Here is a 20,261-nt window from a genome sequence, read left to right as displayed (position 1 = left end):
TATATTCTGGAACTGAGAAACAAAACGGGTGAGGCACAGGGGTGGGGAAAGGGCTCCAGCTTAGTTGGAGATCTCAGAGGCTCCTGAATCCCAGGTAGACGACGGACGAAGGGCAAGAGAAAGGCGCTTCTCGGCAACGGGTGACGGGTCTGCGGTGGGTTCCCCGCGAAGCCTCGGGGTGCTGTACCCAGACCCTGCCCCCTGGGGCGGACTCTCTTCTCCGCCCCGGCAGTGCGGTCCAGGCAGAGGCGGGCGGGCCGGGGTGGAGGACGGTCCCGAGGGGGGTGAGTAACCCTTGGCGGCTGCGTGCCGGCGCCGCCGGGCTGAGCGTGCCAAGTGCGCGGAGCCGAGGCTCGTCCGGCCCCGGGGTCGTGCCCGCGGGCCAGGAGGGGGCGCGGCGGGCGCCGCTCCGAGGGCGCATAAAAGGGCAGCGCGGCGCGGGGCCCCTTTTCTCCGCGCCGAGCCTGCAGCAGCACCGCGCGCCGAGCCGGCCTGGCACGCGCGGGACCATGGCCACGACGGCGAGCGCGCCGCCCGCCCGGCCGAGCCTCACCTCCATCTCGTCGGGGGAGCTGCGCAGCCTGTGGACCTGCGACTGCGAGCTGGGGCTCCTGCCGCTGGCGCAGCTGCTGCGCCTGCAGCCCGGCGCCTTCCAGCTGCGGGGCGACCAGCTCGTGGTGCCGGGCCTCCGGGAGCCCACGGCGGCCAGCGGGGGCTTCAACGTCTTCAGCGACGGCCTCGTGCGCCTCGACGGCCAGACCTACCGCCTCAGCAGCTACATCAAGAGGTGGGTGGCCCCTCCGCGCGCCCCTAGCCCCAGCCGCCAGTCCCCCCCACCCCCGCACCTCCCGAGGCTGGCCCCTAGCTGCTGTCCCCGGGAGAGTGCGGGCTTTCTCTGCGCCCTTTACTCTTTGCTAATCACGCCCAGAGCTGCAGAACTCCCTCCCAGAGCTGCGCAGGCGGCGTGCACCTCGCTGGACCGTGCATTTCCCTTTATGTCTCCATGGAATCAGATGAGTACAAGTTGAGGACACTCTCTTCTGGGGGTGTTTACTGAGTCGCACAGCTCGGCTTTAGATAAAATGCGAGGTGCTATAGCGGGGAGCGCACTTGCTTTGCACACGGCTGACCTGGGTTCGATCCCCAGCATCCCATATTGGTCCCCCCCCTCCAGCCCTGCCCTGAGCAGAGTGTGCCCCCTCAAACGAAAGAGAGAGACAGACAGAGACAGAGAAACAGAGAGAGAGAGAGAGACAGAGAGACAGACAGAGACAGAGACAGAGAGAGCTAGCTCAAAGACGAAGCTCAGATCGCCAGCCCTGCCCTTCCCTGACACCCTCCTGGAAAGTCAGGTTCTGGGAAACCCAGGGCCACAAATGGAGCTTTCAGCACCTGAAGAGCCTGGGACGGAGTTTGGACCAAACTAGATTTGATGGAGGATGCCTGATATTTAACTGCTGTGGCTGGATGACCTGACTGTTAAAAGCTCTCATCCTTAGGGTAAAGAAGAGGGGACTTCAAGCCTGTGCATCCCACTCCCACCTCTCTGTTTCTAGCTTGCTTGCCTGTGTGTGGGGGGAACCTGTCTCCTCAAGGGGGTTGTCCTATGATTGTGTTGAGTTCCAGGAAGTAGGCAAGTGCCATTTGATCCAAGAACTGGCAGGTAATTACAATCTAAAACCTGTGCAACTGGAGGGGGCAGCCAGGCCAAGGCACCCTGTGAGTGGGATAGGGTCAAGAGGAGCAAGGGAACAAAATGAAATATTTGAAATGCCTTTTTCATAGTTGTTGGGGAAAATCTTGCTTTTGCTCATCTATGAAGGCCTGAAAAACCATCCCCTAGTCCCAAGCCTTCTTTTTGTATTGAAATGAAGGTTCCTACCCTTACCTAGAGGATGTTGGGAGGAACTGAGTTAAGACTTCAGACTGGCAAAGTTAAAAACATGATAACCATTGTCTTTGAGAACAGAGAATGAAAAATAAAGTCAGCATTACCTGAAACTCTAGGTTAGACTTTTCTGTGCTCTGCCCCAGCCTTTGCAAACAGTGCGGAAACATTTAAACGTGGGGGGTTGGGAGAGTGAATTTCAAGTCGAGTTATTAAATTCTTGCTTTGAACATTTATGTGGACGACAGTTAAGCAGCAGTGATCTCCTGATAGTTTAGTGTTCAAAGCAATGAGCAGGCACAGACCAGGGTGCTAGTAGGAATCAACTCGTGCCAGTTTCTTAGGGTCTAAACAACTGAGTGAGGGTTTTGCTTCCCAGAGAAACGGCACAGAGGCTCTCAGAAACACATCAGTGATGGAAGGAATGATTAATCTTCCTTTCAGGGGGAAGTACTGTGGTGGGGAAGGGAGACTTTTATAACTGCATGTAGAGTCCTTGCTGACAACTGAGAGAGACGTGGTCTGAATGGAGAGAGCCTTCTCCAAGAGCTGCGTTCTGGGTAGCAGTGAGAGGTTTTGCCCTCAAGGGTCAGAGAGTAGGTATCATGGTTGGAATTCAGTCCTCTGATATTGCTGCTTTGCAGATTGGCTGATGTCTCCAGTTGCCTCTGGCATTCTACTTTCACTCTCAAATGATGCTCTAAAAACAGTGATTCCACACTTCTTTCTGCTTGGATCCAGTTTAGGAATCTTGGTTATGTTAATTAATGAGGCTTTTTATTCAGCAGATATTTGGGGTGGGAGATAAGTCCAGCGTGGGAGTACAGTTTCTTTTTTGGCCTCAGAGGTATTTGCTGGAACTTTCGCAAAGTCCTTTCCCAAAGGAACCTAAAGAGCTATGGAGCTATGAACTCTGATAGTCACATGATTTACATACTTGGAGACTTGTAGGACAACTCAGTGACTCAATTTACTCTACTTTGTATTTTGCTCCTGAACACTTTGACAAATGCTTATTACTAAATGAATTTCGCATGGGGAGATGGTTGTGTGATGGCTACTATGTACTTAAAAATGCCCACAAAAGTCCGTTTTAGAATGATTTTTCCTACATTAGCAGATTTATGACAAGATTGTTATTATTTTTCTTTCAAGGTAAGAATTTTTATCTATGTTAAAAGCAAAATCTACTAAGGTCCCTAAGTATAAATCACTAATACTAATTGTCTCTGTCTCTCTGTCTCTCTCTGATGCACACACACATACACAGACAGACAGACAGACACACACACACACACACACATACACCCTTCCTCTATAATGCATCCCATTAGTGAAACGTCATGAGCAAAGAGGAGCTCCAAACTTTCTTTTCAGTGGTCCTAGAGAAAGAAGGAAAAAGATCTAGTATCTCAAATAAATGCACAGTAATAATGGTGGTTACTAATGTTTCCTTGAGTCCCAGGACAGTGGGAAGTATTTCATCCCTCTTATCTCATAAGATGGTACATGTTGACACTGTTGTTGTTTCCTCCTTTTCAGCTGGGAAAATTAGGACTCAGGTGAGTGATTCACATGACCATGGTGCTATTGAGGAGTGGCCAGGGACTCTGGGTAGCTTCTACTCAGGAGCACTGTCTTATGAGGAACCTATGCCTTCAGCAAAACTTCTCAAGCTGGAAATCATTCCAGCTGACTGAGACTCTGAAATTTTCTCAGAAATGTCTCAAATCTACAAATAAATAGCTGAAACAACATGAGCCAGCATGCATCTCCTAAGAAAGAAGGTCAATCCAGTGGTTTGGATTGGCTTCCTTAAGGAAGCCACTAGAAGCTGAGAGCTGAGACCCTGACTCTATGCCCACTCAGCTATGAGATGGTCACAGTCTTACCTACATCCTGGGACAAGAGTTGGGGGGAGAAGGGAGCAAGAAGACTTGGGGAAAAGTGAGGACTAGTGAGGTTTGAACTGGGAGGTTCTCACCTTCCTCCTGCAGCAGGCAGTGTCTGGGTTCAGTCTGTCCCTGAGCCCCAGCCCCTCAGAGGAGACCTTGATAGAGGTAGAGAGGTTGATCTTCTTGTTGTTTCATACGCAGTGCGTAATGCTGTCGTCACTGCTGCTGCCATCTCCTCAGGCTCCCGTCCAAGTGATGGGCCCACCACTCTGGTTCCCAGATCTGAGTCTTAGATTTGGTAACTTTGCCAGGACAGCAGCCCCTTAGCAAGACACACGGGAGTCCTGACAAAGTTGCTTCTCCTGCATCGGTCTGTGATCTTTGTGGGATCCCATCTAGAGTAAGTGTGAACCAGCCTGACAACCAATAGCAGAATCCCTTGATTTGAATCTGACTTCTGTATCTCAGTAACTTGGACAGTGGCTTCCTATTCATCGCCTCCACTGTCAAATGGGAATGACCAAATAGCAGCCACTTTACGGGGCTGTTGCTAGGATGAAAGCATGCAAAGCCCCAGCGTCCAGTGAGCACTTCTCATGTCAGCTTGTTATTATTAAGCCACCCACATAAGCCAAGTGTTTCACATCCAGTATTTTATCTTTCAGTCACCTCACACGGCAACTTCTGTTAGATTTTACAGATGTAGGAATGAATTTTAACATGACTTAGAAAAATTGATGAGCTCACAGGGATAAAAATCAGAGCCAGACCTGAAGATTTTGAGGTCCTAAGTCTACCTTCCCCAGGACTTCCGCGCACATCTGCTCCACCCCTCCTCTTAACTCACTTTCCCAGTGCCCCACTTTTAAGGCTGTGACTTTCTCTGGAGTCTCCAGAGCCCCTCTGTTTTTGTCCAGCTCTTGACAATCTGTTGGCCCAACAAAATAATCTCTCTGGTAATTGTCTCAGCCCAGTAAATGGTTGTATTTTACCATTTCAAGTGAAAAATTGGGGTTCAGGGACAGACAACAAACACTTCCCGCTGCAGGAGGAAAGTGAGTTCCCCAACCCCTCACTTTGCTCTTTTTATTTAAATGACTAGGACTTGGAACTGGACATGAGTGCAGACAGATATGCTTTCTTCTGGCATGTCTGCGTTTGCATGGTTAACTAATATGTAGACCTCTGAAGAGACTATGCTTTAGACCCGTGCTTCTCAAACTTTAAATAAGCTTGCAAGTCTCTTGATGGACTTGTTAAAATTCAGATTTGCATAAAGAATAAAGCTGCAAAGAGGCCTTAGATCCTATCAGATCCTGCAGTTTTACAAGCTTCTTGACGATATCAATGGGGATAAGTCTAAAGATCACACTTTAAAAAACCAGTTTTATTCCTTCTTCATTTCCTATTTAAACGGTGCATTTTCTTCTCTATTTCTCCAATAGACTCTGTTTCTTGAAAGAAATACTATTTCCTTTTTCATGTTTGTGTTCCCAATGATCAACACATAGTAGGTGCTTATAAGACTTCCTTCCAGGAATGAATGAATGGTGAATGAATGAAGTATTCTTTGAGTACTCACATTGTTTCTCGTATGCTGAGCATTACTAATTGTTAAGAATGAATGTGTGCAGCTCTGATTGGGGTCCCAGATATTAGAATGATAAACCTGTGAACTTTGCTTAATTTGGAGTGGAACAGGAGGGAAGGTAGTGAAAGAGAAGAAACTGCATGAGAAATTAGGACAAACTTTGCTTAAATTGGGCAAGAGCAGGAAGGAAAGTGGTGAAAGAGAAAGAACTGCTTGAGAAATTCAGATGAGGTTCTACAGAAACCTCAATTCCCAGCAAGCACAATCATCTTGCTTGCTCCAAAGGACAGAATGACTGTCTCTGCAAGCTCTTGCTTAGTGTCAAAGCAAAGGATTATGAAGAAAGAAAGAAATTTCTGAGACTTCTGCCTAAGAATTTTTCCAACATTACATTGCTCTTTTTCTTGGTGACACTTTCCCACATTAAAAAAAAATTTTAAACACAGACTCAGCCTCAAATGAAAGGCGGCATCTATTTGACTTCTTATTTGTCTTTGAGCCTCAAGTTATCAGAGCTAAGGGGAGTTTGGGGTGGCCAGAAATGATGTAAATGTTAAGGAATTTCTGGAGAACTGTATGTACTCTTTTAGGTCTTGCTCATTTGTTTTTCAGATATGAATGTCCTTGTTATCTGGTAATTCAAATAGACACAGCTCTGGGGTGTTTCATAAACTTCTAGAACTTCTCCTCATGGCTAGCAGAGTTGGCCAGGATTACAGATACTAATAATGCTTGTCAAGTGTCTCTTCTGTACCATGTGTGTATATGTCTTGTCCCATGGCCTGGATGGGCACATTACATGGGAAATAGGCTTGTGTTGTTCCTTTTAAAGATGAATGAGCAGGTTCAGGTGCTTTAACTAATTCCCTCAGAGTCATGGTGAGTTGTGGTGCTAGACCGAGTTCACATGTCCAGTCAGTTAGAACATGAACCAGATCTTCTCATTTTGAATTACTCTGCTTTACACCCCACATTGTTCTGCCTTTCAGTTTGTTTTTTTTTTCCGGTTGAAGCCAGATGTATGTAGATAGTCTTATCCTAAAAGCATTATTTTTGGCCAAGGCAAAAGCAATGAAGAAATGAGTTGATTTTATTATATCTTTGGTTTATTTTGTGGGAGGGGGGGGAGAGCACACCTGGCAATGCTCAAGGTTTAGTCCTGGCTCTATGCTCAGGGGTCACTCCTGGTGCAACTCACAGGACCATATGTGGTATTGGGATCCAACCCTGGTCAGCTGCATGCAAATACCCTACTTGCTGTACTATGTCTCCAGCCCCTGAAATTAGAGCTTAACAAACTATCTTTAACTATTTGCTTTTTATCCCTAATGATACCCTCAGCAAATGTAATAAATATCCAGCACACAGAGGCAATATTTGTAGTAGTAATTCAGAAATAGGCATGATTGAAGAGGAAATAACTAGACCTGCATGTAACCTCAGTAAGGCTCATTTTGAAAGGAAGCCGTGATGGAATGTCAAGTGCTGAAATAAATACCTGTGATTTAACAGGCAAGTACGCAGTCTTTTTGTGTCTTAGTGACTTACTTTTCCAAATTTAGTAATACTAAATTCGAAAGGGATGCTTATGCTTATTTTTTCACTGGCATTTTGAATTGTTAAACACGTAGCTCAGAACTAGTCAGCTGGGAATGGATGGGTAAAGGTTGCATTTCTTGTGACCTGGCTGAAGTGGAACACTTAGTCAGGAGGGATCTTTGCCTCACTCTTGTGTCTGAGTTCTCTATCAAAACTCTCATATAGGCCACACCCCATCTGTCAGCAGAACAGTAGTGACAAGGAGGCACTGTCACGAGCTTTTCAGACTGGTTAATATCCTAAAAGTGCCTCTAAATCATCAAAGGAAGATTAAATTTCAATCATTCAATTATGCTGTGCATCGTTTATTATTCAGAGCATCCTAGTAATTCAGGTTCTAAAATAGATGACACAGCTCTGCATGTGAATATCCAGAACTCCCTCTCACAACACAAGCACACACACACACACACACACACACATATTTGCCTTCTTGATCATGCCAAATAACAGCATTTTTTGAGCACTTTAATATTCAACAAAATCTTGCATAGAATTCTGGGGTGGGGGAGACTGATTATTTTTCCAACCAGTAATCATTTTGTAAACATCTTTTTTCCCCTATAAGCTCTAGATTCACTGGAACAAGAAAATCTCCCAATTGCATATCAATTGATTTTGCAGGGAAGTATTGTAGTGCCGTTTGTGTCATCAGAAAAGTAATCAAACTGGGATTTTCTGGGTGCCATGTATATATTCCCAGAAGAATGACAATTAGGCTGTGGGTACTGAGAGACCAGGGGAAAATACTAAATACTCATGTAACTGCAGATTAGCACCATGGTAAAGCAGGTAGGAGAATATAAAACCCCACCTCATATAGAAACAGGTAGCAGCCCAGTCCTGCCCTGGCATCCTGCATGCATCTGTCTTTTATTTTATTTTATTGGTTTTGGGGTCACACGGCAATTCTCAGGGTTTACTCCTGGTTCTGCACTCAGAGATCCCTGGTAGGTTCAGGGACCATATGGGATGCCGGGAATTGATCACTTGTTGGCTGAGTGCAAAGCAAGCGCCTTCCTGTTGTACAACCACTCATCTATCTTTTGTAATGCTTACCTCAGTCGACCTTCCCTTTTCCTCTTCTGTGGAGGCAAGGGCTCCCACCCCTTCTCTCTGTGCATCTTCCTGTCCCCAGGCCCTTAGGACCTATAATATCTCTCGCCTCTCTTCACCTTATCCCCAGGCTACCTTTTCGTTTGCTCTTGGGCCACTGAGCTCCACTGAGCACCTGGTGCTCAGGGCTTACTTCTGACTCAGTGCTCAGGGACCACTTCTGGCAGGGCTTGGAGGATCATATAGTGTGCCAGGAATTGAACCCAGGTGGACAGTGGGCAAGGCAAGTGCTATATCCATTGTACTCTATCCAGCCCTCCTCAGGCCACTTTGTCTGTCTGTACCAGGTCCTCAGCAGAGCAAAAGGTCTGGGAAAGCACAGGGTTCTTTATCGTGTCCCCCTTCTATCCTATTCTCATTGTGTCAGTACCAAGCTCCTCAGATAGGATAAAGCACAGTGAATGTCTGCCTGGGGCTGTTGGCACACATCAATGGGGGTGAATGAATGGATGCATGAAAGGGCATGACCCCAGCACACTGTGGTTTCCCTTCTGCTTGGCTTCCTTCTTCCAGGGCCCTTCTCCAGCAGTTAGTCCAAGAAGAACCAAAATTCCATCTGCTAATATGAAACACAAGTCTCTCTCCTACAGTTCCTCCCGTCCCAAGCACCCCTCCTCCCTTGTGTCATTCTCATTCCATTCTGTCCTGCTCAGTGAGAGAATCCCCATCTGCACACTCAGCCCCATGCCTGTGACACCCCCAGGCCCTCTCCATCTTCCTCTGCCCTGCTCCTGTCCTTCCTGCCTATACTCCTGAACATCATGCCTGCTGCACCCCTTTTCCTTCCCAGGAAGGAGCCAGCCCAGAGCCTCCACCCCTCCGCCCCTGCTTCTGCAGTCATCACCACGTGTCCCAAGCTTACGAGGTTAAGAGACTACATTAAAAGGCAGATGAAGTAGAAGGCAAGAAACATATTAAAGATGTCACCAGGGGTCAGGTTTTAAAAGCTCTCCAAATCAGGTCTGACAAACCCAAAAGGAAAGAAAAAGATAATGACATGGATTACTAAGAAACCAGGCTGAGAGAAAGAGGAGCAGAAGCTGTGTGTTTCTGACCTGGGCGATGGACTCCGAATCAACTGTGGCGTATGCAGGCACCTCGGAGAGGGTTGTGGGTAATGAGGGGTGGAGGGACAGAGTGATGGGCATGAAGCAGACTTTGCGACCCCAGCTGGCCTGTGCAGCTCTCTCAGGCTGTGATTTTTATGTCAAACACCAGAAGGACAATAAGCAGGAAAAAAAACAACATGGAGTTTCTGTTGTTCCTGATTAGATGCAAGAAGCAAAAACCTGGCAGTGTAGCCAAAGCAGCTCGGGCGATCCACTAGGCCAGCCTAGTCACCTTTGCGTACACTGTGTCTTTTCAAGGGGAACCAGCTAGAACTGATGAGGGATGGTGGCAGGTGAATCCTTCCATCTTCTGGGGCCTTTCAGCTGACCTAACAGTGGGTCCTAGTGGCCTCAGAACTTGAGTTTGGGTATGGAATTGAGTATCGTCAAGGAAGCCAATTTGCTCAAGGCTCTGTCTTTTCATGATCTACACGGGGAAAGCCAATAGCATGACTGCTTGAAAAATTTGTAAAGTAGGGAGACAAAGCTAACATGTTGGATGACAAAGTTAGAAAGGAAAATAGAGCTTCCCCACCTGGAATCATCACTAAGCCCACTGTGACTAAACTTAATAAGGCCATGAGCAGTATTAGGGGTGTTCCTGTGTATATGTTATCTATGTGTGTGTGTGTGTGTGTGGGTGTGGGTGCATTTAAATCTCACTAGATCTAGATCGATGAGATATGAATTAGTGAGCATTCATGTGATAGTGGTTGTGTGATCTAAGGAGGGAGGGACTAGGAAGGGAAACAAAGAGAGAAGGAAGGGAAAATGTTCAACCTGCTCATTTAGGATATGTCATGGAGGAGACCCGTTAATTTCTAGTGTTGAGTGTATTCTATTGATAAGTCACAGAGGCTTTATAGTTTCAAATGGACTCGTGTATCCCCAAAGATAAATGGTGTTGATCATCATCTGAAAAAGCTACTTCTAAGAGGTGCATGTTAGCCCCAAGGATCTTGACTGTTTCTCTAGCTTACATGCTGATCTCTTGGCTGGTCTGGGAGAAGGATCTGTATATTGTATAAAATGAGGATGACTCCATAAAAGCCGTTAGGGATTTCCCTCAAGGGACCTTCCTATGAAAGGCACCGTTATATCCATTTCCTGACTTGGAAGATGGAAGGGTACATTCTATTTGCCATTATCTCTGCTATTTTTATAGATATGTGGAACTGACCAACTACTGCGATTATAAAGACTACAGAGAAACTATATTGAGCAAACCTATGCTGTTCTTCATTAATGTTCAGACCAAAAAAGACAGCACAAAAGGTAGGTCTATAAATGCTTTTGTTTCTGGTACTGCCTTACCAGGATTTATGGCATACTGATGAGGTGGAAGTTAGGCCTAGAGAAATCAGGGTGTCAGCTTGTGACAAGCTGAGAGGGAGAAACCTGGCATGTGGGCTTGTGTAGCATGAGCCCCCAAAACAACCTCTGACTGAGCCTCAGGCAGAAGCTGTCTGTCTGAGTTTTCTTTTATACTTCCTGTCTAGACAGGAAGTGATCTGATGTTTTCAGCCTGCAGGAGTTGCCAAAATAACTGGAGTTATTAAGATATTATTTAATATTATCTACCACATATTAAGCACTTCCACATGTGAGGCATACACTCATGTCATTCACTAGCACAACAGCCCTTATTGTAAGATTTATCATACAAACAGGTTTACTTCTGAGTATAAAAGTAGGTATGTTAATCATACAGTGACTGAGTGTATAAACTAGGATGCATGGTCCTTTACCTCTGTGTACTTCCACTGTTCTCATTTTGTAGACAAGGATACAATGATAGAGGAAATAAATAGTTGCTGTACATGCTTTTATATTTCAGGCTATGAACATCAAATAGAAACTTCAGGCACATCTTTTCATTATTTTTTCTAAGAAATCTGTCTAACAATAGCTATACTAGCTCATATTCCAGTGTCAAAATAATCTCATTTTTCCTTTTTCTTGCTTGGAGGTTTATATGGGGAAAATCCTGGACCTAAGGTTTTGTGAATTTTCTTAATCTTTATTGATTGAGGTACCTCAATTCTTTTAATGATGGTTTCATGGGCACATAATTCCAACACCACACCTATCACCAGAGCACCCACTTCCCTTTTCCAAGGCCGGTAAGGGCCCTCCCTCTCAATTCTTGCCAGCAAAAACAAATTCTTAAACTCCTAAATAATGCTTTTAAAATGAGTCCAGGATCCTAAGAAATATCTTCAGATTCCTAAGAGATGTCCTGAAATAGTCACCTTCATTTTACTTTTCTGGTCATTTCATTGGGAATCATTCGGATCCTCTGCTCACCTCTGATGTGGAGTCCAAGTGCTCCAGGGAGGTCCCGGCAGGAGGCTCGGTAATAAGCCATGCTCATTACTGCCACACCCTGATTTGACTGGATGATGCCAGGTAGCCTGAAACTTCTCTTGGAATGCAATTCATAGAGATATTCAGTACAGCCTCAGCTTCCATCTCTTTGAAAGAATTTAAGAAAGACTAAGAGGCCTCTCCATGTTAACACTTTAATGAAAGAGCAGAAATGATACAAAAAGGTATTTGTACCTGACTACAAAAGGCACACATTTTATGACAAATAATGTGGAAGGAGGTGGCAGAAACCCAGGACTGTTGTTTGAGGAAAGCATTGAAATGATAAGACTCTGTAATACAGAAATTTAAGACAGTCAAGTTTAAATTCTGAAAATTCTGATGAAGGCAACATGGATAACGTTATTTTAAACTGGACTTCTGTGTAAATTTGAAAAAAAACAAATTTACCACTAACTCATAATCATTCATTATGTCTTCCCAGTAATTAATCACAATAACGAGACAAAGATACTGTCTATAAGAGTGATGAAATGCAGGGTTGGGGGAGGGGATCTCTTAGTTGTGCAGTGCACAATCTCCCCAACAGTACAAGTATGGAGTGCAGTGGTCTGGCCTCTAAGGACTTGGTTTGTGTGAAAGTTCATTCAGGTTATCAAGTTGAGATATAAACACTTGCTACCTGGCTTTATTTATCTATGTCAAAGAGAATATAGAAAGCTTATATCTAATGTGCATCCTCACCCCAAATCAATAATTTGGGATAAAGGAAACAAGAATAAGAAAAAGAAGATGATAAGACTTAGTCCACAAATTCATTGAAAATGCACTCCTGAAGGGCATAGCACTTGTCGAATTACCTCCTCGCACATGGTGGACTATAGGTTTGACACTTACAGCCAACACAAAAGGTCCAGTCTTCAAAGATCACATGTCTGTCTGGGCCATGCCCTTTATATTGAGGGTGACAAGCTATGTGATACTTGAGTGATTAGAGCTGTTGGTCTGAGAACTGGCTGTGTTGGGGGCAGAAAGGGAAAAGATCATTTTCAAATTGCCTTGAGGTCTAGACTGGCCTGTTAGCAAGAAAAAAAGCTAGGTCACTGGGGGACAAGGCAGCAAACTCTGGTGAGGAAAAGAAGACAGGGAATGAGGACACGTTGGTGGGTGCCAAGTTGCTGTTTAAATATTCAGCGAGGCAATACATGAAACGCAGCCAACTGAGTTTCCACTTTAGCTGGATGCGCACCCTGAGGCCCAGGTCTCATCTGCAATCATTATCCCAATGGAATTTTGATTTCTGAGAGGGCAGCGACAAACCCCACTCCCAGGACAGTTGATTTCTTCACCTGCTCTTACCACTCCAGAGTCTACAACCATTTTAGAAATCTTGCCTGACTTTTGCTCTTTAGAAATCTTGCCTTTTCAGGGCTAAGAAACCAAGGAGGTGAGTTTCAGATGAATAAATTAACAGATGAATGTATAAACTATGGCATCTCAATCAATGGCATAAACAAAGAAAATAAAAGAGTTACAGAGGAATGGAATGTCCAAACCAGGTGGGGTCACAGCTTGATCAAATGCTGAGATGCATGTTTATGTCACATATACACTCATCTCTATGGATTCTGCTTCCTAATTTCTAGAAAGGACATACGCGTTTCTTGTGAATACAAGGCACCCCAAGATAAGAAGACAGATAGAGCAGGGGATGGACATGGTCATTTCCTCTGTGATCGGAGAAAGCTACCGGCTCCAGGTAAGCCTTAGCTTGTCTGAATTCAGGGCTATTCACATCATTCTGAGACCCGGACTTAATGATTACTTAACTATTCCTAGACATGTTGACTTTCTATGGCTTCATTAGCACTAGCTGTAGAAAAAGATGTTCCTAGCAATTAGAAATTGCTTTCTAGGATTGGGGCTAAGAATAAATTTGACTTTGACCAAGTAGCTCAAGATCATGTTATATATATGTAACATGTTATATATGTGTAACATATGTTTGGTTTGGGGTCCACACCTGGTGGTGCTCAGGGCTTAGTCCTGACTCTAAACTCAGAGATAACTCTTAACAGGGGACCATTTGTAGTGCCAGGGATTGAACTGGGGTCAATTGCATGCAAGGCAAGTACCTTAACCCCCTGTAATTACTATCTCTCTGGCCTCAAGATATTTAGGTTAGCACTGTTGCACTGTTGTCCTTTTGTTCATCGATTTGCTCGAGCAGTCACCAGTAACATCTCCATTGTGAGACTTGTTACTGTTTTTGACATATCGAATACACCACAGGTAGCTTGCCAGGCTCTGCCATGTGGGTGGAATACTCTCGGTAGCTTGCTGGGCTCTCCAAGAGGAACAGAGGAATCGAACCTGGGTTGGCTGCAAGCAAGGCAAGCGCCCTACCCACTGTGCTATCACTCCAGTCCAAGATATTTAGGTAGAGATGCAAATAAAAATTCTGTCTATAAAACTCAAGGCAATTGTTAAAAGATGTCACAATGAAATATAAGAGAGATTTGATATTTTGAATATTTGGGTAGTTCATAGCAATACATGATTTTAAAAGAAAAGGTTATAGTTTTATTCATGAAATTAATTAATTAATGCTTCTCTCTTTCAGTTTGATTTTCAAGAGGTAGTAAAGAATTTTTTCCCTTCAGGACATGAGGTGGTTAATGGAGAAAATTTAAGCTTTGCCTACGAGTTCAAAGCTGATGCCTTATTTGATTTCTTCTATTGGTTTGGGCTCAGCAATTCCACTGTCAAAGTGAACGGAAAGGTTTTGAACTTGTCAAGTACAAGTCCAGAAAAGAAGGAGACAATTAAATTATTTCTGGACAAAATGAGTGAACCACTAATCCGAAGGAGCAGTTTCTCGGGCCGGAAATTCAGTGTGACTTCCAGAGGTAGGTCACTATACCTAGCTGCCTGAGCTTGCCAATTACATAAAAGGACCGAAGAACACATGGGAGGAAGAGGGAATCCATGGAACAGTCAAGCTCTCTTGATAAACAGCGCAGAATTCAGAAAAGTCAGAAAGGAAAAATGTCGAGCACTGACAAAAACTTAGGGCTTTTCCTTTTAGGCTCCTTAAAGTTTTCTGGTACTGTAACATTTAGGGCAACACATCCAGAAAGGAAATCTGAAATGCATAATCTAAATACATATTGGTGCTCATTGAAATCTTATTTTCAGTGCTTTAACTATTATGAATAAATGAATGCTTCTTTCCTAAGGTGCATCTTCAGTTTTAGTAACACAGAATGTTGACTAAAGGTTCAGTTCAAGGAATCTGTGTGCTATCTCTCTTGCAAAATATTTGACAGGGTTCCACAGTTTATAGGGCCACAAAAGAATTTTTTTTGTTGGTTTGTTTTGGGGAGCCACACCCAGTGATGCTCAGGAACTATTCGTGGCTTCTCACTCAGGAATCCCCTTGGCCATGCTCAGGAAATCATATGGGATACTGGGGATTGAACCTGGGTCAGCCAAAAGGAACTCAAGCACCCTACCCACTGTACTGTCATTCTGGCCCATAAAAGAGAATTTTTAAAAATATCTATTTTATTTAATTAAAGAAATGTGATTTACAAAGTTACTGGTAGTTGGGGTTTAGATATACAATATTTTGACATTATTCCTACCAGCGCTGTCAACTTCCTTCCACCATTGTTCCCATACTCCTTGACTCCTCCTCCTCTGCCCCCGCCTCACCACCTGCCACCTTTTGACAAGCACATTTCAAAGTTTTGTGGTTGTAGTTCATATCTCATGTTTTCAGTGTTATTGAGTCCAGGCCTTGGATATGTAGCTATTGCCCTCTCCCACATCACCTGGACACTAGGGCTCCTGACCCTTGCTCCCCCATTACTTCCCTTTCTCTTTTTCTTCCTCCCCTTCTTGATTTCTTTCCTTCTTTGTCCTTCTCCTCCCTTTACATTGGGATGAAGGCTGATTTATGCATCCTCCCTTTTACTACACTACATCTCCTCATCCAGTTATTTTATATAACACAGATCAGTGATATCATCCTGTGTTTGTACTTCTTCTTTTGGCTTACTCCACACAACATGATATTTTCCAGTTCCAACCAGGTTGTAGCAAATTGCATGATTTCATTTTCCCTTGAAGCTGCATAGCATTCCATTGCAAATATATGTGTATATACATATCATGCTTAATCCATTCATCTGCTGTTGGGCACCTAGGTCAATTCAAGATTTTAGTTGCTGCACTAAGTGCTACAATGCATACGGGTGTGCAGATGTTCTTTTGAGTGAATGGTTTTTTGAGAAGAATTCACTTCATTGCAACTTATAGGTGGTTAGTTCTGGGTCTTAATATCCAGTGCCTCTCCCCAGGAGTTGGCCTGAATTTTCAGTCTGGTGTGCAGATGGCATCTATCAACACTTGCCTGCATTTGTTTTTTGCTGAGTCTACTCTCTGGCCCACAACTAGTCTGGGCTGGTTGATTTACTTCTCCTAACTGCTCACTGTAAAACAAAAATCAGGCAATAAAACCACAAAACAACAGTTTATGGACCTGCAGTTTTTAAAAAAATCACTCGCAAAATTATCTTCATTACTTGCATTTTATTAAAATTACTTCCAATGTTTGTAACAAAACAGTGTTTAGTCCTAGATATTTCCTAACCTGAATGTGATCAGAGGTGCCCTCTTTCCCCTTTGCCATCTTTCTCCTTCTTTTCTTTCCTTCTTGATTTTGGGGGAGAGTAATGGCTCAGAGTGGGGAAACAGGGGTTCTGGCAGTTTGAACCTGTCAGGTGCATAGGTAGTTTGGTGGCTCACTGGTTTGGTGCTATGGGTTATAGTGCTTCATGCTGCAGTTTGAGTGCCAATGCCATATGGTGCTGGGGATGAGACTGGGCCTCCACACGTAGAACATGTATTTCAAACTATGAACCATCTCCTACCCCCATCTTCTTCTTTCACTCTCTTTCCTTCTCCAAGTTATTATTACTATTACTTTTTGGTTTGGGACCACACCTAGAAGTGCTCAGGGTTTATTCCTGGCTCTGTGCTCAAAGATGACTGCAAAAGGGGGATTAGGGGACTCTATACAGTGCCAAGGATTGAACCCCTGTTGGTTGCATTCAAGACAACTCCCTCCCTGATGTACTATCTCTCCAGCCTCTACTCTTCTAAATTATTTTAGCTTTCCCTACTTGCCTTTCCACATGATGCTCTTCTGAAAGTAGATCCTGGGAACAAGATTGATTTCCCCTGTATTGGTTCTACCCTGGATGTCTAGATCCTTCCTCTGACATCTGCTCTGATCAGGCAGAGCAGGACCCATTTACCATAACTGATCTCTGCCATGTAGGGTCCCCAGTAGGAGGTTCCAGGCTGAGCTCTTCTGGCTCTGCGCTGCTGAACCAGTTAGCCTACTTCATCCCCTCCTCACATACTGACCTTTGTTCTAGGCATCTGTTCCACAAGTATGGACCTTTTGCCACCCAGTGTGAAAGGGTATACACACACACACACACACACACACACACACACACACACGGCATAGCTACCCCGCCCACCGGGAAGCACAAGTCCATTGTCCCATGGAACACAGCAGTGGCTTTCTGCTTAGCTTTGTGGATTTTTCTAATCACTTTAATTCGTTATTAAAATGGTTATGTTATACCTGTTCCAAAGGCTTTGCTTTTTCATCCATGGCTCTGATGCATGCCCCTATTTGCTCTTTTTCAGGTTCAATAGATGACGTTTTCAACTGCAATCTGTCACCCAGATCATCTCTGACAGAGCCTCTCTTGGCAGAGTTTCCATTTCCAAGTGTTCTGGAATCGGATGAGACACCCAACCAATTTGTCTGATCTAATGGAACATTTTGCAGTGACTCCTACACCCCAGACCTGTGCCCAAACTGGAAGTTGACAGGACAAGGAGGTGGAAGAAAGACCCTTTTCTCCACCTGCCAAGCCCACTGGCCCTCCTTGACTCCTATGAAGGCCTCCTCTCCTCCACTTCTGTGGGCAATGCTGCTGCAGGCCTACTGATGAGCTGACATTAGAATGGGGACTTGGTCCTATGTCCTGGGAGGTTATTCTCTTTTTAACACTTCTCCAAAGAGGCAGAGGGAGCAGATTTTTGCCACTGTGAACACTTTGCTTATTAGCCTGGAAACCCAGAAGTGCCCTGGCAATGTTTGGGGAACAGTCAGACTTGAGACTCATAAATAAGGGTTTGGTCCTCTGCTGGGAATATCCTTACTTGAATCCATCATGTCAAGATAAGGTTAGCACTGCTGTTCTCTTGAAAACCTGAATGGAGAGAAGACATAGGGCATCTTTCGCTGGAAGTCGAGAATGATTTTCATTTTTCCACAGAAGGAACATTTGGAGTAAGGTTTCTTGAGGGTTGATAGGACCTCAGTTCTGTCATCCAGCCACTGCCTGAAACTCATATCCCTTGGCGTCCTTAACAACGTGGCCTGTGTAGAAAGAGGCCAGGTGATGTGGTATCAAATAGCGACAGGATAATGTATGCAGAAATCTTCCTTTTATTGAAAGCACATATGTCAGTTGGGTATCTTAAGTAAGCTGTTAGGAAACCTAAAGCTAAAAGCAAAATAGGAGAAAGCTATAACATTACCATAACACATTGTTAGCCCCATACATTTTCATCTAACAACTACAGTGCAATTTTTCAAAAAGAAAAAAAAAGCATCTTATCTTCATGTAAAAATCTGTATGAATGAATTGCTACATAGTTATATAATGAGGATGATTTATGGGTCCTGGGTATAGTTTTTCTGTCCTTTTTATAAAATTAAGTGGTCTTGTATTATACCTTTTGATAGCACTACTGATAGTCTTTTCATTTATTTTTGAAATATCATGCTACATTTGTACAATTAAAATTTTTCTAAAGATTCAAGATAATTGATTAAATTTGGAACTGTGTGTGTATGTGTGTGTGTGACCTGTCTATCGTAATTTTCGAGCAGTGGTTGCCTTGTAACTTATTCAATTATAGGAATAATTGTGATTTTTCACAGTCACTTTTTAAAGAGAAACTGAAAAGCAAATTTCTAACATATTTGGAGAACAGAAACAATTTCATAATGACCTTTCAAAAGGGAAGGGGTGGTTTTTAATAACAGAAGAAGATGAACACATTTTATACAACTCAATGAAAAATGAGCCTATTAACAATAAAGTTCTACCACTAACAAAACTTAAGATAATATACAATATTAAATTCTTCCCCAAGGAAATAAAAAAAATCTGCACATAAAAATTGACAGATATTTTTAGAAAGTGGCTAACTTGAGAAAAATCATCAATAATCACTCCAGGAATGGACTGAGTAGTTGTAATATTTCTTTTACTGTTAAAAACTTCTTTTCAGGGCCCAGAGGAATAGCTCAATGATGGTGAGCACCTGCTTTTCAAGCATAATATCATGAGCTCGAATCTCCCATGTTCCTCATGGCCGAGCTTCATCCTGGCAGCTATGCTGTCTTCTACAATCTCCAGCATTGACAAGTGATTCCCAGGAGTTCTATAGCCAGCGGTGTGTGTGACTGTGTGACTGTGTGTCTGTGTGTATATGTGAACCCCACAACTGAAAAAGATACAGAAGTGTCATAGCATGGAAGTCCAGCTCTTGTGGGTCATGTGGGTGAGCACAGCTAAAGGAGTGCAAATCCCTGTAAACACCAAGGCTGAGTGTGCAAACTTGGTGATCTAGTGTTCCACTCTGGTGAGAACAACAGCTACATGTGTTACCAGTACATCCCAGCATGTGTGTACACATCAAAATAGCAGCAGTGAGGGAATTCAAAATAAAATATGAAACATTTTCAGTTAACTCTGAACCAAATGCACTCACTCATTCAATATCATACAGCAACATTTTATCAAGTGTCTATTAGGATGTAGTCACTATGCTCGTGTATTTTGTCTATTTATTTTGGTTTGGGGCCACACCTGGTGATGCTCAGGGCTTATTCTTCGTTCTGTGCTCAGGAATCACTCCTGGAAGGACTCAAAGGAATGGATTCGGGATGCCAGGAATAAAATCTGGGTCAGCTGCAAGGCAAGCATCCTATCTGCTGTTTTATTTTTTTAATTTTTAATTTTTTAATGAATCACAGTGAGGTACAGTTACATACTTACAAACTTTCATGCTTACGTTTCAGTCATACAATGATCAAGTACCCATCCCTCCACCAGTGCCCATTCTCCACTAACAATGTTCCCAGTATCCCACCACCACTCCCGTTCCTCCCACCTCTGTGGCAGGCAGATTCCCTTTTATTCTCTCTCTCCTTTAGGATGTTTTGGTCTGCAATGCAGGTATTAAGTGGTCATCATGTTGGGTCTACAGTCTACTTCTGTCACACATCTCCCATCCAGAGCAGATCCTCCAAGCATCTTTTACTTGGCGGCCCCTTCTTTAACACCCAAGGATAATAGAGATAAGGACCAGGAGGATTGCTCCATAGCTTGGAAGCCGGCCTCTGCTATTTATTGCTCCAACATTGCTGCTGCATTTTATTAGCAAATATATTGGATGCGATATTGGGAAAACTTTAAAATTGATTGTAATCGGGGCTGGAGTGATAGCACAGTGAGTAGGGTGTTTGCCTTGCATGCGGCCGACCCGGGTTCGATTCCCAGCATCCCATATGGTCCCCCTAGCACTGCCAGGAGTAATTCCTGAGTGCAGAGCCAGAAGCAACCCTTGTGCAT

At 43.9% G+C, this 20,261-nt stretch overlaps 1 protein-coding gene across 1 annotated transcript; it reads left to right on the top strand.

The window, feature by feature from the left end:
- The first annotated feature begins 87 nt into the window (after positions 1–87).
- Positions 88–18,451, top strand: MEDAG (mesenteric estrogen dependent adipogenesis). The gene is made up of 5 exons (XM_004604544.2): positions 88–787; positions 10,364–10,473; positions 13,173–13,285; positions 14,150–14,435; positions 17,254–18,451. The coding sequence occupies exons 1-5, from the start codon at positions 510–512 to the stop codon at positions 17,376–17,378; spliced, it is 912 nt and encodes a 303-aa protein (XP_004604601.1). The 5' UTR covers positions 88–509; the 3' UTR covers positions 17,379–18,451.
- The last annotated feature ends 1,810 nt before the right edge of the window (positions 18,452–20,261 follow it).

The sequence above is a fragment of the Sorex araneus genome, chromosome 1 (genome assembly GCF_027595985.1).
Source record: "Sorex araneus isolate mSorAra2 chromosome 1, mSorAra2.pri, whole genome shotgun sequence".
Lineage (NCBI taxonomy): Eukaryota > Metazoa > Chordata > Mammalia > Eulipotyphla > Soricidae > Sorex > Sorex araneus.
The sequence above is the reverse complement of the archived record's forward strand: the minus strand, read 5'-3'. Positions and strand labels throughout refer to the sequence as shown.

Coding starts and splice junctions, on each gene's coding strand:
- MEDAG (XM_004604544.2), top strand. CDS start 510: ATGGCCACGACGGCGAGCGCGCCGCCCGCCCGGCCGAGCCTCACCTCC. Junction 13,286..14,149: donor GAGAAAGCTACCGGCTCCAG/GTAAGCCTTAGC, acceptor TCTCTCTTTCAG/TTTGATTTTCAAGAGGTAGT. Junction 14,436..17,253: donor ATTCAGTGTGACTTCCAGAG/GTAGGTCACTAT, acceptor GCTCTTTTTCAG/GTTCAATAGATGACGTTTTC.